At 36.3% G+C, this 18,381-nt stretch overlaps 1 protein-coding gene across 2 annotated transcripts in view; it reads right to left on the bottom strand.

Moving 5' to 3' along the window:
- The window catches only part of LOC150079387 (mitogen-activated protein kinase kinase kinase 20-like), a 269,330-nt gene that overhangs the window by 45,781 nt on the left and 205,168 nt on the right, over positions 1–18,381 (bottom strand). For both annotated transcript variants that reach the window (XM_090382216.1, XM_090382217.1), the window contains exons 13-14: positions 11,884–11,928; positions 11,712–11,742 (exon numbers count right to left, since the gene is read on the bottom strand). In XM_090382216.1, the coding sequence (XP_090238342.1) occupies positions 11,712–11,742; positions 11,884–11,928 (76 nt within the window). The remainder of the gene's footprint in view (positions 1–11,711; positions 11,743–11,883; positions 11,929–18,381) is intronic.

Raw genomic sequence — 18,381 nt, forward strand, 5'->3', positions numbered from 1 at the left:
TGGAACAAAGGGGTGCTCTTACGAGGAAAGGCTTAAGTTTTGCAAATTACAGTGTCTGGAGACTAGGCACCAGCGAGGTGATCTGATAGAGGTGTATAAAGCCTTGAATGGTTTAAGCATGCTCAATGCTGATGGGATTCTTCCTCTAGCTCAGAAAAATCACCTGAGAGGGCATAAATTCAAATTGAGGAAAGACAGATGTAGGATAGACGTGCAGAAATTTGCCTTTAGCCAGCGGGTGGTCGGTTGGTGGAACAGACTGCCATCCCTTGTGGTGGAGGTTGATAGCCTAAATAAGTTTAAGGCTCATCTGGACAGGTATTTTGAACGAACAGAGGGGTGAAGTGGAAGTGGGTTTTTTTTTTTTTTTTTTTTTTGGCTGATGCTGCATAAGCTTGCTTTCTTGCATCAAATGCCTCTACTAATGCTAATATGGCAGGGGTCAGCAATCTTTTTTGAGTGAAGAGCCATTTTTGATCTAATTAAAAAAAAAAAGAGAGAATCCAAAGAGCAGAACTTCAGCTCAAGATGGGAGGAGTGGGGGGAAGTTTAAGAAATGGAATACAGTCGGAAGGTGTTTTATTAAAAAAAAATACAGGGTTGTTAAAATTAAAGTATCCCTATGTAGAGGGCTCTGGAGCGAGTCCTAAGACTTGTACTGAAGAGAGTTAGTTAGTTAGTTACAATGAAACTTCCCTTTAACAGACAGCCATGGGGAACGAAAATGTGTCCGTTAGAGAGAAGTATCCGCTAACAAGAAGTCTGAGGGAGGGGAAAAAAAAAAAAAGAAAGAAAGAACAATCGTTAAACGTTTAATGTAAAATTAAATTAAATTATATACAGATTTTGCACAATATTTTTGTAAATAATATACATATAATTGTGCTATGCATATTATGACTTTATCTTAAGAAAAATACATACAGTAATCACTTATTTTCTTCTGCACCTTCTTCCGGCTGATAATTTTGTTTTCAACATTTGTTTGGAGTGCAGAAACCATCGAAAGTCCTTCAGTATCTTCTTCAGCGGCGAAAAAGCACATCAGTGGTAAACGGTTATTTCATCGGTGGTTCGTCATTAATATGTTCTTCGACAGAATGACCTCCTTCCATTTCATCCTCATGAGGAACTTCTTGAAAAATATCGATGATAATGTCGTTGATATCTAGAGCACCATCTTCTGTAGTGAGGTTCGAGTCTATATCTTTATAGCTAGGGTCACTTGTAGCGGAAGTATCGTACATTATCAATACATGTTGAAGTTCTTGTTCTTCTTGGTACTCCATATTGCTATTCACAACTTCAAATTTTGCGTTTGAGAAGCCAGACTTTACAAAACAGTTCACAACAGTTTGTTTTCTAATTACGTTTACTGAAGAGGAAATCCACTGAATCGCATCTAGGATGCTGATTTTCTTTGAAAGGTCACTTGCACATGTTACATCGTTCACGCTTGCAATGAGATGTCTTAAAACACGTTTTCTGTATTGAAGTTTAAAATTTTTTATTATCCCTTGATCCAAGGGCTGATACTCTGCAGATGTGTTTGGTGGCAGAAAAACGATTTGAATGTTGGACAATTCAATGTGCAGGTGAGATGCAGCATTATCCATGAAAAGAATAATTTTTCTGTTTTGACGAATCATGTTTTGGTTAAAGTGACTTATCCATTCGCTCATGATATCTCGTGTCATCCACGCTTTTTTATTAGACTTCCAGTCAACATTCAAAAGATTCAACTTTATGCCCTTGAAACAACGAGGATTTTGTGGTTTTCCTATAACAAGAGGTTGTTCAAAGTCTCCCAGCATATTTGTACACAATAGTACAGTCAAACGTTCCTTAGAAATTTTTCCGCCCTGGCACTTTTCGTTTTTTAGACTCATTGTTTTTTCAGGAAGAGCTTTAAAAAACAACCCTGTATCGTCACAGTTGTAAATATCTTTAGCTTCAAAATCACGACATAAATCTTCCAATTGGACGGTCCACTCTGTTACAATCCCAGTATCAACAGATCCACCTTCACCACTTACGGTTTTCCAAGAAATTTTATGCCGAGTTTTGAACTTGTCTAGCCATCCCACAGAAGCTTTGAACTCATTTACTCCCATAGATTTCGCAACCTTCAAAGCCTTTTCCCTAATAATAGGCCCATTAATGGGAATTTTTTTAGCACGTTCACGACAAAACCACTCACACGTAACATTGTCAATTTGAAGTCCAACAGTTTTCGGGAATGATTTTTGAACCCGATCATTTCCGTGTTGCCAAAATTGTTTGAGCAGTTCACTTTTTTTCCTTTAGGATGTCGCTTACCTGCGTCTTCCTGATTTTGAATTTTGCAGGGAGATTGCGAACACTATTTTTTTGCCGATCATATGCATTAATGAGTTCGACTTTATCTTTTAAAGTTAAATGTTTACGAGAAGACATCGTGCACTTCACACGACACTGAACAAAACTGAAAACTTAAACTCAAAAGACGAAAGGCCGGCCAAATTTCCCCCCTCAACACACCGAATTCATCAGAAGTTTTACATGTGCCTTAAAATTCTTGAAAAAGGGTTTAGAACTGCAACGTAAACCTTGATAAAATTCAGAGAATCGGAAATAGAAAATAAACACACGACTGAGGCAATACGTGGAAGAAAAGTTCCTAGAAAAAGGGCCGTGAGCTCTCCCGCAGTCCGTTATGGGGAGATCAAATTAAGTTCTAATCTAAATGAAACAGTGCAGATTGCCTGTCCGCGTCCGTTACAGAGAATGTCCGCTAGACAGAAGCTGCAAACACGTTAAAACCAATAGAGGTGAGTTGGGGAATTTGAAAATGTCCGTTGTAGAGAGATGTAAGTTAAAGAGATATGTCTGTTAGGAGAAGTTTCACTGTATATTGAACAACATCTTCACTTGTTTTAAAATCACTGAATCTGGTTTCAAAATCATCCACAACTTTCTCAATTTCAGAAACATATTTCTCACTATTAAATTCAAAAACAGGACATTTTTGCAAATGATCTTGCATCTTTTCAAAATGATTGAATTTTTTTTCTCTTTGAGATCCTTAGTCATTGCCAAAAATTGATATTTATATGCAGAAATACTACTAATCACATCACCCAGAATTTTATTTTTTCCTTGTAATTCTAAATTCAGATCACTTAATTTGCTGGTAAAATCTGGCGAAAAAACCAGATTACACAGCCACTTCATATCTTGTAGCTGCTGATAATCATCTCCCCTTTGATCAAAAATTTTTTTAATTTCATTCAGCAAATTTCGAAATCTCTATAGAAACTTACTCTGATTCAGCCACCTCACATCTGTATGTAATATGATATCTGGTTCATTTTTATCGAGTTGCATTTTGAACATTCTCCTTTGAAGAGATTGTCCTTTGATAGAATTCAAGATTTTAAAAGCTATGTCCATAATACTTTTAGTATTTAATCTTTTGCTGGCTAACACTTGTTGGTGGATGATACAATTGTAACTCAAAAAATCTGGGAATTTGTCATCCTTTTGGCACCATGCGATGAATCCGTTAAGATTCCCAGTCATTGCTTTAGCTCCATTTGTTGTTATTGATATGAGCTTAAATAGTGGTGATTTAATATTTTCAATAAAATTTTTGAATGTGTTAAATATACCATACCCAGCAGTTCTCCTCTAGTGGCAGAATTATCGAAACCCAGACAAATAAAAATGAGTAATTGAGCTGTATCACTGATGTCTGTAAATTCATCCAGTTGTACAGAAAAGAACACACAATTAGCAATATGAGCACGCAATTGTTCGCTCACAGTTTTACTAATTTTTTTCGATGCATCGCATCATAGTATTTCAAGGAAATTGCAGATCTTGAAGAGAACTTTTAATTTCATTTTTGTTCTTAAAATTTTCAAAAAGAGAATCTGTTATTTCTAAAAATGCGTCTTTGATGAATTGACAATCAGAAAATGGTTTGCACATTTTGCAAGAAGATGTCTCACTTTAAATGATGCTACAGTTACTGCTTTAGATTGTAAATTAGGTGTTATGAAGAAATTCTGTTGTGCGAATAATCTGGATTTGTTCTTTTAATTTATTTTTTCTAAGGTCATTATTATTAGGCGGAAAATCTAGTTAGTATTTACCATGGAGTGCATTGAAGTGTGTTTCTAAATTTCCTTTTTTGGGTATAGCCTCAGAAATATTGCAAATCAAAGAACAACATTTTTCTTTTATCATTACAAAAAGTATTGTACTTCCAACTCTTGATGTGAAAACGATTGTTTTACTCTTTTTCGTAGTATTCATTTTAAGTCAAATATTATTAAAGTAATGTATAAGTACTGTCCAGTTATTAATATTAAGTAAGCTAAATAAGAATTCAACACATACACTATGCTCTCCGCAATGTAACTGCATGAATTTTTGCTTGCTAGACAAGCAAAAATTCATGCTTTGCAGTGACATGCTTTGCAGTGGCTGTGCAGTGACAAGAGTAGTTATGTAGTTCAACAGATTTGCAATAAGCATATAATAATAAGTGGAGCGCATAATAATAATATTTAGATTTTGAATAATCTATTTTTTATATATATTTAAAATTCGTCATGATCGACTGAAATTAAAGCTGCGATTTACTGGTAGATTGTTATCAACTTGTTGGCCACCCCTGCTATAGATGATAATACATGGCATCATAATTGTAAAAACTGTGTCTCAGTAGAAAGCAATCATACTTCAAAATCTGAGGACATTATTGAAAGTTATAAAATCTGGTGGTCTTTCAGTTGGATGTGCCCTACGAAGGAACATAATTCATGATAACCCTGGACCAACTTGTGAAAGACGAAATTAGTGTATGGATTCTGTGGTAAGTACATTTCATTTATTTGTAGACACTTCAATGATAAAACACATACAGAATTGCATGGAAACCAAAGCACAAAGACAACTGAATGATAATAATTGGTCTACATCCATTCAAGAACTTGATGCTTTTACTGCTGTACTTCCAGCATTTGCAGAGCATATGGTGCTAGAAATTTAGAACTGGATAGTTTGTGGTCAACTGTACGGGGGCCCTCAATTTTTTCATGATACAATGTCACATAAGAATTAAACGGTTCATAAGATTCAACATATGTTCTTTAATGAAGGAGTGTCTAGGAAATGATAAATTTATATCAGCTTCAGAAATATGGTGCAAATTTATTTCCAACTGTAAAGCTTGCTTCTTTATACCAAATTTGGTATAAAGATTTGGTTCTACTGAATGGCTTCCCTTATTTGGGGAAAGACGATATGCACCCAGCTAGTCAACCACTTTCTACATCCATCATTGTCTGTCTATTAGTCTGGCAACAATCCAGACCAAATCATTAAGTCAATGTGAGAACCTTAAGAAACAACATACTGAACGCTCTAAGGATGGATTGTTTGTGCTAGCAAAGAGGAGCTTTAAAGGGAGAGCAAACCTGCACAACATTAAACTGGCTAAATGAAACAGAGAAAATAATAGAGGAAGGAGATATTGTACTAAAATATTTAATGTGGATGACAACAGGATGTACTGGGGAAAAAAATTCCCTCAAGACCTATACACAAAGGGAAGAAAAGATCATGCTTAAAAGTGGCTAAGAACAAATTTACTACAGGTGCACAATGCAACTGGTGATGTTAAAACTCAAACTAGTTTACCATTCTCAAAATCCAAATAAATTTGAATACTGCAAGGCCTGCCATCTGGTGATATGGAAGTTTGACCCAAAGGCTTTGACATTAATAATAGAGTTCAAAGAGGGATTCCATGATTATGTTGTGCCTAGTGTAGAAAAATATTTCTTGAGGGGAAGATCTGAAATTTAGGGTATTGTTGATTCTGGACAATGCTCCAAGGAATCCTGTGATCCCAAATAATTTTAATCAATGTTAAAGTGGTGTTTTTTTTCCCATTCCACTGTAATACAGTGGATCAGGTGAATCAACAATGCTCAAAATGAGGTTAAAGAACCACAATGAGTGGAGTTTTGTGCCTGCCCTGATGTTGCACTTAATTCCCAAGGCATCTCAGTGACATTTGAAGGGTGATTACAACTAATGCTGAGACAGTTTAAGAATTTCAATTTGGAAGTACCAGCTGAAGATGTCACTGAATTACTGGCATCTCAGTCAGAAGAAATTACCACAGAAAACATTCTGCAGTTTAAAGAGCTGAAAGCCACTCACGACGATTTTCCAAACTGCTGAAAAAGTAAGTGTTGAATGAGGCTTTCCAGCATTTAGAAGCTATCATGACATTTTGCAGAGGTATGATCCTAACCTTGAGCACAACTGGCCAAATATTTTACAACTTTGAGCTGTATTTTAAATTGTCAAAAGAAAGCACCACACTCAAATTCTGAATGCCTCACCTTCTCTCTCTCTCTCTCTTACCTTAATTACTTTTAGGGATATTATACAGATGATAAAGACTGGTTATGGAAAAATAATTACCATTTTTGATTTTTATTTGTTCAGTGCAGGCACAGTACTGATCTATATTTTTGAAAGTCAATTTATTCAGTATACAAAGTCACAATCTGTAACAGTATATTTTTATTTGACATCATTTTAATGCCTTATCTGTAGTCTAATATCTATATAATATCGGTGTAGATACACCATAGATAACTCTAAAGAAACTACAATGGTAGTGTGGGAGGCTTCATTTGCTCTGTATCTCATATTGTGCTCTTCCTTCACGAGTTTAGCATTAGTAGAGGCATATGATGCAAGAAAGCAAGCTTATGCAGCATCAGCCAAAAGGAAAAAAAAACCTCGCTCCCATTTCACCCCTCCAATACCTTGGAGGGGTGAAATGGGAGCAAGTTTTACAATAGAGAAGACTATTGTTACTTATTCTCAGCGAGTAGCACCACCCAGATGGCACCGTTTCAAAGCTACTGGCCTATCATCGGTGAGTGGGCAGGTACCCTGGTAATGCAGACAACCCAGTTATGAAGATATGACAACCCAGATGTGAAAATCACACAATATGAGAGATGCCAAAAGGGTTATATGATAATATTTAAAATAAACTAAATGCAACGAGGCATAATACGTTAAGAGTTTAATATCTATATAACATCAGTGTAGATACACCATAGATAACTCTTAAGAAACTACAATGGTAGTGTGGGAGGCATCATTTGCTCTGTATCTCATATTGTGCTCTTCCTTCACAACGAGTTGCCAAGGTATTGCACTACCTCGAATAAGTAACGTTTCACTAATAGAGAAGACTATTACTTATTCTCAGTGAGTACCACCACCACCCAGACGTCACCGATTCAAAGCTATTGGCCTATCATCGGTGGGTGGGCAGGTACCCTGGTAATGCAGACATGACAACCCAGTTGTGAAGATAATCACACAATATGAGAGATGCCAAAAGGTTTATATGATAATATTTAAAATAACTAAATGCAACAAGGCATAATGTTAAGAGTAAGAGTTTAATATCTATATAATATCGGTGCAGCTACACCATAGATAACTCTTAAGAAACTATGTTGTTGTTGTTGTTATTTGGTTTTTAGGAGCATTAGCAACTAAGGCCATATTGCTCCGGGATATGCGGTGGTCATTCCTTGACCTTTCCGCATCCTCCGCATTTGGTGGTGACGGGCTCGAACCCTGGTCTAATCAAGAAGCGTGTGCTATGCACTGCTGCTCCTTCCCACCTGGCTACGGAGGCACCCAAGAAACTATGATGGTAGTGTGGGAGGCATCATTTGTCCTGTATCTCATATTGTACTCTTCCTTCACAATGAGTTGCCAAGGTATGCCACACTACTGAAACTATGATGGTAGTGTGGCATACCTTGGCAACTCATTGTGAAGGAAGAGCACAATATGAGATACAGGACAAATAATGCCTCCCACACTACCATCGTAGTTTCTTAAGAGTTATCCATGGTGGATCTACATCGATATTATATTCTTAACGTATTATGTCTTGCTGCATTTAGTTATTTTAAATATTATACTGTAGTATACTTAAGATATTAGCATTAGTTGAGATATATGATGCAAGAAAGCAAGTTTATACAGCATCAGCCCAAAAAAAAAAAAACCTTCCCACTTCACCCATCCGGTCACTCCAAATGTTTGTCTAGTTCAGCTTTAAATTTATTTAAGCTATCAACTTCCACAACAACAGATGGAAGTCTTTTCCAGCAATCAACTACCCGCTGGCTAAAGGCAAACTTCCTCACATCTATTCTACAACTGTCTTTCCTCAATTTGAATCCATGCCCCCACAGGTTCTTAATCTGTGCAAGCAGAAGTATCCCGTTAGCATTGAGCCTGCTCAAACCATTCAAGGCCTTATACATCTCGATCAAATCACCTCGCAGGTGCCTTGTCTCCAGATGCTATAACATGCAGAACTTAAGCCTTTCTTCATAAGTGCACCCCTTTGTTCCTCTCAACAAATCTTGTTGCCCTTCTCTGTACTTGTTCTAGCAACTCTACATCCTTCCTAAATGAGGCCTCCAGACCTGTATATAGTACTCAAGGTGTGGCCTAACCATTTCCTTATACAAAGGGATAATCACCTTCTTGTCTCTGCTAGCAAAATTCCTATATATCATCAACAAAGCTCCATGACCTATTCTGGCAGCCTGTCTGCACTGCTCAGAGAACTTCATATCTGACTGCACAATTATCCCCAGGTCCTTTTCATTCTCCACCTCTCTGAGTGTAGTGCCACACAGTTGGTACGTTTCTCTTGGGTTACTGCTACCCATATTGAGTACTTTGCATTTGTCAATATTAAACCATTGCCACTTCTCAGCCCATCTGCCTAACTTTTCTAGATCCTGTTGCAGTAGCATACTGTCTTTACTGTCATTAACAACCCTTCCAACCTTAGTATCATCTGCAAACATGGACATTAAATCTGATATATCTTCATCGATATCATTGATAAATACAAAAAACAACAATGGGCCCAGTACCAAACCCTGGTGGACTCCGCTAATAGCATTAGTCCACGCAGAGCAGTGTCTATTTATTACCATTTGCTGCCATCTCCCACTCAACCATCCTTTTATCCATTGCAGTAACTTGATCTTAATGCCATACCGCTCCAATTTGTAAAGCAGTCTTCCACATGCAACAGTATCAAAAGTTTTCCTGATATCCAAGTATATGATATCAAAATTATTTTTTGCATCCAGTTCCTTTGTGACAACATTGTAGTATTGTAAATTGGTCAGACAAGACTTCCCCTTAACAAACCCATGCTGTGTCTGGGCTATTACTGCTGTCTTGTCTAGGTGATCCTTTAACCAGTGACTCCATTATTTCCCCATAACAGAAGTTAAACTAACAGGTCTATAATTATTTGTGTCATGCTTTGAACCTCCTTTGTGGATACATTTGCACATCTCCAGTCCATGTGAACCTTCCATGACTATAAGGATGTTCTCATAATTATGGCTAAGGGTTTACTTACTTCCCTTGCTGGCTCCTTCATTATAGCTGGATAGATTCCATCTGCCCCAAGTGCCTTTTTTATGTTTAACTTCAACAATTTCTCCTCCACTTTGCTCTTAGTTATTACAAAATCACTCAGCTCCCTGTTAGTGGTTGATAAACTTCTGGCATTCCCCTCATTGAATAACTCCTCATGTGTGAATGTAGATGCAAAATACCCATTCAGTTTATCAGCAACTTGAGCAGGATCATCAATAGTCAAACCATCTATGTTAAGTGGACCAATCAGATTCATCCCCTTCCTTCTAGAGTTTACATAAGTAAAGAACTCTTCGCTGTTTTTCTTTGTGTCCTTTGCCAGAGATTTCTTGTAATCTGCCTTCACTTGCCTAATCTCCTTTGTGATTGATTACAGACTAACTTATATCTGCCATAAGCTTCTGTGTCGCTTCATAATTTATACACATCTCATGCATTTTTCTTCCTTGCCAGGAGCCTCCAAGATTAAGTCCCTGAAGGATTCCCATTTAGAATCCACCATTGGTAACATCATCGGTTGATCCCACTGTATAGAATTTAAAAACTGTCTGAGAACACTATAGTCACCATTACGAAAACAAAAACCCTTCCCTTTACCCTTGATGGTAGTTACATCTTTAAGTAAATCCCACATCAGTACACTGTGATCACTGTCACCTAGTGGTTCCTTTATCTGCAAATTCTTAATGCATGAATAATCACTGCTGATAATCAGATTAAGGGTGTTACTCCCTCTGGTTGTCTCTTGAAAATGTTGCTGTAGAAAACAATCCTCCAATAAATCTACAAAAGTCTTTCTAGCATGTGAGTGACCAACCCACAAGTTTCACTCAATATCTGGAAAGTTAAAATCCCCCATTATAAGACATTCTGGTTTACTGGCCCATTCTATTTCTCTCCACAACTGTTCATTGTACTCATCAGAGTCATTAGGCCTATAACATACTCCTACTCTCATTTTTCCTTCCCAGTGTTTATGTCACACCAAACAGACTCAACATTGCACTGTCCACCTGCATCAACTGGATGCACTTCCTTGAATTTATGTGTTTCTTAACAAACAGCATAACCCCTCCTCCCTTCCTACCCTGTCTCTCCTTTCAGTACACGTTGTACTTGCCAAATTCCAATTCTGCACTGCTTATATCTGTGTGACACGATGTCTCTAATATCCCAAAATATCTGCCTTTGATGTCTTGATGAGCACTTCAAATTCATCAATTTTATTTACTATATTTCTAGCATTAGTGTACATGAAAGTATACATGCACTTGTTCTTATTCTTAGTTACCCTAACACAGCCCATGTATTTACTTGTTCCATTATGACTCCCAGGAGCTGTTGAAGTACCCAGCAACTTGCTCTCTAGGCTACTGCTCATTCCAATAGAAGCAGTGCAAGAATCACTTTTCCTTCTGCCTGCGGCTACCATTAATCTTTTAGTCTGTGAATCCCCTCAATCTAGCAGTTTTCCGAATTATCTGATGCTGCATCAAGAGGATCAGTAAATATTCTTGCACCCTTTCTATTTAAGTGTATCCCATCCCTGTAGAAGCGGTCTCTCCTGTTAGCAAGCACAGACCACACTGAAAAAATTCTACCCCGTGAACCTTGGGATGAATTGATCGATACGGCTCTCATCATGTACTCCCTCCTATTGTGTCTGGGCAGAATTGCAGACACTTTCAAATTTAACCCTAACTCGCGACTTTTTTCCAGCATTGAGCTATACTTGTTAAGTAAATCTGCAGATCAGTTATTCTTAAGGTCATTAGTCCCAACATGTACAATAATATCGCCTTTTTGTGCCCTTAAAAAATTACATCTGCCCGACAATGTCATCAACTTTTGCTCCTGGCAGGTCCTGTTCATAATAATCAGTTTAATACAATTTTATGGGTTATACAGGCGAAAATAACACAAATAATTGGGTATAGAGTATCTAGCTCCTGGGAAAAAACTTCACCTTAACTTATAAATGTTATTCATATAGGAAAATGAGTTCTGTTATTCATCATCCAATGTTTAATGGAAGGAAACATTGTGTTACATAACTGAGGACTACTTGCATTAGGATATGTTACTTATTAATTTTTTCTGTTAGGGCCAAACTACATAAAAATTAAATTTAAATGCTATTCTGACTACAAAATTAAAGGTAATAATTGAAACAAGCTTTCTGTTTGATAGAATAAACTTACCTTCACTTCCAAGATGTTTTACCCATAAATACTAAAATGCAGAAAAAAAAAAAAAAAAAAAAGAAAATTAGCTAAACATTAAAAAAAAAAAAACAGGAGAATGTATTATTTAAATAAAAGCAATGGCTGATACAATTATATGAAGCAAAGGGCTATTTGAAAATAAATTTACCACATCTTTGGTTGACCAGGTATTTACATCATGTTCGTTCAGTTGCTAAAGGAAAAAAAAAAACAAAAATGTCATTTAAAAAGATTGAAATTCCTAAAAATATAAAAACAAATTAAATTTATTTCTAAGACATTTTGACATGCTACATAATGCTGAAATAGAAGATGTGATGATAGATGATCCCTTTAGCACTACAGGTGTAACATCCAAAATTCGCAATCTTGGGACCTGGAGATTGCTGGTTTTGGGTAATAAATTTAAGCAAATGTCAACATTCAAATATGGATAAAGGGAAAATGCATGAGCAGCATAGCTGTCTACTTTTTGATAGTTTTCCCATGTGATTAACTTATTTTTATTTATTACATTATTTTATTCTTATTTATCCCTTAGGCCACTGATCAAAATTTGATACTTCAGAAATGAGAGAAATGAAATATTAAGTTAGTGAAGCAATCACTAACAAAATCATTCCAGTAATATTCCATTTTCAAAAAATAAATAAATGAATGAATAAATGAGAGAAAAATAAGCAGAAACAAAATAACACATGGAATTTTTTTACATGATTTTTTATACTTTTTTAGGAATAATTCATCCATCCCCTTAGTGATTGACACTAAACGCTTCCTCACAACTATCTGAACACCATCTTCAGTGAAAAAAAATAAGTCACTTTAGAGAGTGAAGAACATTATAATATGATTTACTCAGAATGCAGAGCCTGGACAATAGATTGTTTTGTAAAGTAGGTGCCAGTTTACCTGGAAAACTTGAGATAGGAGACAACTTAGTGCTCATAGTTTTGCTGAACAAACCTGTAATGTATCTTCAGATGTTTGTACTTTTGAACAATGGATGAAAGCAGATATTATGAATGAAATAAATTCTCTTATTTGTGTTTAGATACCTTTAATACAGTACACACATGCCTGTTTTATTTATTAATTATTAAACAGCTATCATCGTCATCATCATCATCAGCCATTTTCAATCCACTGCAGGATGAAAGCCTCTCCAGCAACTTTCCAGTTCCTTCTGTTTTGTGCAATGGCCATCCATTTACCACCCACAAACTCATGAATTTCCTCTGTCCATCTCCGTTGTTGTCTTCCAGGTTTTCTCTTTGCTCCTCTTGGGTACCATTCTGTTATTTTCTTAGTCCATCTGTTATCATGTCTTAGAGCTATGTGTCCTGCCCAAGACCATTTTAGTTCTTTAGTTTTGATAAGAATGTCCTTTACTTGAGTTTGCTGCCTAATCCATGTGTTTCTCTTCTTATCTAATAGTCTGAGTCCCAATATAATTCGTTCCATTCTTCACTGTGTAGTTCTCAGCTTCTCTTCCATTCTTTTGGTGAGTGCCCAAGTTTCACTTCCATAAGTCATGGTGGGGAGTATACGTTGGTTCATTATTTTACGTTTCAGACAAATTGGGATATTGCTCCTCAGTATGTGACTATATTTCCTGAATGCCATCCATCCAAAATTTATTCTTCTCTTGACTTCCATCCATTTATCATTATTACAGCTAATGACTTGTCCCAGATAAGTATATGACTCCACCTTTTCAATTACTGCTCCTTCAATCATTATATCCTTTTCTGTGGCATACTTGTTCATCATTACTTTTGTTTTAGCCATATTCATCTTTAGTCCAAAATCCTTACTAACTCTGCATAACTAATTAAGATTTTCCTCTAATTCTTTGGGATCATGGCTTATGACCACAATGTCATCTGCAAATCGTAAATGGTTTAGGTATTCTCCATTTACATTGACTCCTTTCTGCAACCAGTTTAATCTTCTGAAAGCTTCCTCAAGGGCAGCAGTAAACAACTTCAGAGATATTGTGTCTCCTTGTCAAACTCCTTTCTCAATTTTAAATTTATTACTGTCTTTGTCTAGTCTAATAAAGGAGGTAGCATTCTCATATATTTTCTTCAAAATCATAATATATGGGGTATCTATACCTTGTCTTTCCAGTGCCTGAAACATTGCCTTATGCTGTATGGAGTCAAATGTCTTTTCATAATCCACAAATGCCAGGCATAATGGTGTTTTATATTCATTTGCTTTCTCTATTAGCTGTGACATTACGTGAAGGTGATCCATAGTTGAGAATCCTGTCTTAAAGCCAGCTTGCTCTTTCGGTCGATTCTCATCAAGTATTCTTTCTAATCTGTTAGTAATGACCCTTGTGAACAACTTATATCATTATTATTATTATTAGCCACATGGTACAAGGAAGCCTGAGGCTTATGCTGCACCAGCCAAAAAAAATAAATTCCTGAGTTACCCCCCTGTGTGTGTGTGTGTGTGTGTGTCACAGAGAGAGAGAGAGAGAGAGAGAGAGAGAGAGAGAGAGAGAGAGAGAGAAAGAGAAAGAGAAAGAGAGAGAGAGAGAGAGAGAGAAAGAAAGAGAGAGAGAGAGAGAAGTAGAAAGGCATCACCAGGAAAGAGAAAAATGATGATATCCAGCTCAGGACCCTGGGTTTGCCAAGCCCATACTCACCAGATGTGAGCCCCTGGGGGGTGGGATAACAAGCTAATTGGTCTATAATTTCCAATTTCTGATTTATCTCCTTTCTTATGCAGCAAAACTATGATTGCATTGCTATACAGTAAACAGCAATACTGTATACTTACAAGGCAAGCAAAACAAATATGGCTGTAATAAGTACCTTGGAAAAGTTTGCTGTGAGCTATCACACAAATTTTGTTCTGTGGGTTTGTTATTTTCAGGGCAATGCAATTTATATAGCCAGTGATGATAATCTCCAACATTTTATTATATATGATACTCTGCATTGTAAATGATACAGCAAAATGTTGATACTCTCCATTGCTTTAGAAAGCAGCAAATATTTAACTATTATAAAGATTAATAAAAATTAATATCAATCAAGATTAATCTTCAAAGGAAAGAAATCCCAAAATGGCAATTTGCATTGCCAATACAATCAGGAAAAATACTGCCCTCCCTTGTTAAAGACCCCTTTCTCTGTCAACAGTAATTATTAAAAACTAATGAGACACACGTACAGAGATAAGTCACATAGGTTAATAGATAATGAACTAATGGTAGTGCAACATTTCATGGCCAATTTTACTCTAAATGTTTTATCTATGGCCATCTTTATATGTAATTTTTCATATAATAAATAAATAAATTTGTTAAACTATGGAAATCATCTGATAGCCAATGGACTTTCTATCAGAAGGGCACATATTTACTTAAGGCACTTGAAATTTCTGGTTAGCAAAAAAATAAATGCACAGATACAAGGCTGCCAATGGAATTTTTGAAAGTTGCTTATTATTATTATTATATATTTTTTATTTTTAATGAAAACCTAAAACTTGGAAGGTATTAGAACCTATAGTACTTAGTACTGTGCATGGGTTGAAGGTTGAGAAGATGAAAGAAGATACTTATTGATACAGACTTGAATTTTTGTAGATTGGAATTTTCAGGAAATGTGTGAAGGGAGGTTATTTCAGAAAACAGAAGTTGAAGGAATAAATGAGGAAGAAGAAAAGTTAGTTCTATGAATTTGAAGTTGAACAAAAAAAACGGATGCTGACTGGTTGTGGTATGTGTTTGAACTGGTTTGGAAGAGAGAGAGTGGGAATTACTTAGAAGAACAATGCCCGTGGAAGAATCTACAGAAAAGGAATGCAACAGAAACAGAACATCCATGAGACAGAGAGTGGAGAAACTTGTAAGAGATGGGTCATTAATTAACCTAACTGCTCTCTTTTGAGTAGAGTCTAGAAGCCTGAGAGAGGTTATGGGAATACCGCACCAGATGTGAGAACAATATTCCATGGTAGGGCAGATTTGAGATTTCTACTGAGTGAATAGCTGTTTAGAAGAAAAGTAATGATGAGAGCAAAAGAGAAAACCAAGTTATTAGATGCAGAGGAAACAATATTTGTGATGTGCTTATGCCAAAAGAGATTAGAAGTCAAGGTAATCCCTAATAGAAATATGTGATGTGATCGTGTCTAGAAATCTGAGTGTTGTTGAAGAGTAGAAAAAAACCTTTTTGTGAGAAATAAGCCAGGACTCAAGTTTCAGAAGGACTGAAATTAACTAAATTATTTTTTTCTCACTGGAGAATTACCTGGAGTTCATCATTTAAGGAAATGATAGTGGATATTTGAGAAAATGAAGCTGCTTGTGCTGGACAAGGTTTCTCAAACTGGAAGTTGAAATGCAATGTACTATCACCAGCAAAACTATGAACAAGATTTCCAGAAAAGGTCATTAATATACAATGGGGAACATCAGCAATAGTAGAGAAGTTAGAAGATAGACGGCTGTCTATCAACACTGAAAGTGGGCAGTCAGAGAGAAAATTGGATACCCAATTACAAAAACAGTTACCAATCGATGAGATGGAAACTTATTTAGAAGACTTTTACACCAAACATGATCAAAAGCCTTTGAAATGTCAAGTGCAACTGTTTGAGCAACTTTTCCATTTAATTTTTCCACAGATGGGTAACATAAGCCAGTATATCACTAGTGGACTGACACTGATAGAATTCATATTACTTTAGAAAGAGCGGAAATAAGAGTAATGAGGGATGATAATTATATGTGATTGATTTGTTATCCTTTTTTAGGAATTGGCTGGATATAAGCAAATTTCCAAGCAGAAGGAAAAACACTAGTGGAATAAGAAAGTGTAAAAAGGCAACACAGAACAGAAGTAAGCTCAGGATCACAGGTTGTGAGAACAAGTGAAGAAATGCCATCAGAACCTGGAGCTTTCTTGGTATCAAGATTGTTCAAAATTTTTCTGAAAGGAAAGGAAAGGGGAAGTAGTGTCTGACAAATTTGATTGAATACTATGATGTGGTTACAAAGGAACTGGATGCAAAAGATAATTTTGACATGGAAGACTACTGTACAAATTGGAGCAGAATGGCATTAAGGGCAAGTTGCTACAATGGAAAAGAGGATGGTTGAGTGGGAGAAGACAGAGAGTGGTTATCAATGGACACTGCTCTTCGTGGACTAATGTTATTAGTGGATCCCCCAGGGATCTGTATTGGGCCTATTGTTGTTTTCGTTATTTATCAATGATACTGATGAAGATATATCAGGCTTAATGTCTTAAGTTCTCAGACAATATGAAAGTTAGCAGGGTTGTTAATGACAGTAATAATAGTACGCTACTATGATATGGTTATGGAACATCAACAGGATATTCCATATACTGCAACAGGATATGTAAAAGTTGGGCAAATGGGCTGAGAGGTGGTAACTGAAGTTTAACATTGACAAATGTAAAGTACTGTATATGGGTAGCAGTAACCCCAGAGTAACATATAAATTGTGGTACTACACTTAGGGTAGTGGAGAATGAAAAGGATCTGGAGGTAACTGAGCAGTCAGATATGAAGTTTTCTGAGCAGTTCAGATAGGCTGCAAGAGTAGCTTATGATGTCTTGTCAATGATATACAGGAATTTTGCTAGCAGGGATAAGATGGCGATTGTCCCCTTGTATAAGGCAATGGTCAGGCCACACCTTGAGTACTGTATATAGGTCTGGCAGCCACATTTTAGGAAACATGTAGAGCTGCTGGAATGGGTACAGAGAAGGACAACAAGATTGGTGAGTGGAACAACGGGTTGGCGCTACCAAGAAAGGCTTAAGTTCTGCAAATTCCAGCTTCTGGGGATTAGGCAGACAGTGAGATGATCTAATTGAGGTGTATAAGGCCTTGAAAGGTTTGAGCAAGCTCAATGCTAATGGGATTCTACCTCTTGCAAGATTACTCACCTGAGAGGCAGAGGTGTATTCATAAAAAAAAAAATAGTACCGGAACACTCGTTCTCCAGAAGACTAATTGATAACACCACATCGACTGTACAGTAACTAAATCAGACTTCAGACTCATGGTTCATAGATCATCCAGTTCTAGCATTCAGCTCATGGCAAATCAAAATGCAGCATTCGCACGCATCACAGTATATCTCATTCATTGGGCTCTTTATCTAAAACATTGTACTTTAGTAAGAAACGTTCAAATTTTATTGCGAAATTTATATTTTTAAATAAATTTTTAAAGAAATCTATTAACTTTAAAGATTACTATTAATATATATTTTTAGTAGCAATGGGTAAAATAGATATTTCTCCCTCCCCTTTGATTATGCCATTGTTTCATAATATTAAGTGTATAAATTTAATGATTTTCTATTATGACATTTAGAAAAAAGAACCGGAACATCGTTCCAGCCTCAACAACTTGAATTTATGTACCTGCTGAGGGTACATAAATTCAAATTGAAGAAAGACAATTGTAGAATAGATGTGCAAAAATTCGCCTTTAGGTAGCGCGGGTGGTTGATAGTTGGAACAAACTTCCATCTTTGTTGAGGAGATCAACAACTTAAATGAGTTGAATGCAGAACTAGACAAACATTTGGAGTGAATGGATGGGTGAAATGGGAGATTTTTTTTTTTTTTTTTTTTTGGC

The sequence above is a fragment of the Mastigoproctus giganteus genome, chromosome 10 (genome assembly GCF_048544385.1).
Source record: "Mastigoproctus giganteus isolate SK-2022 chromosome 10, ASM4854438v1, whole genome shotgun sequence".
NCBI lineage: Eukaryota > Metazoa > Arthropoda > Arachnida > Uropygi > Thelyphonidae > Mastigoproctus > Mastigoproctus giganteus.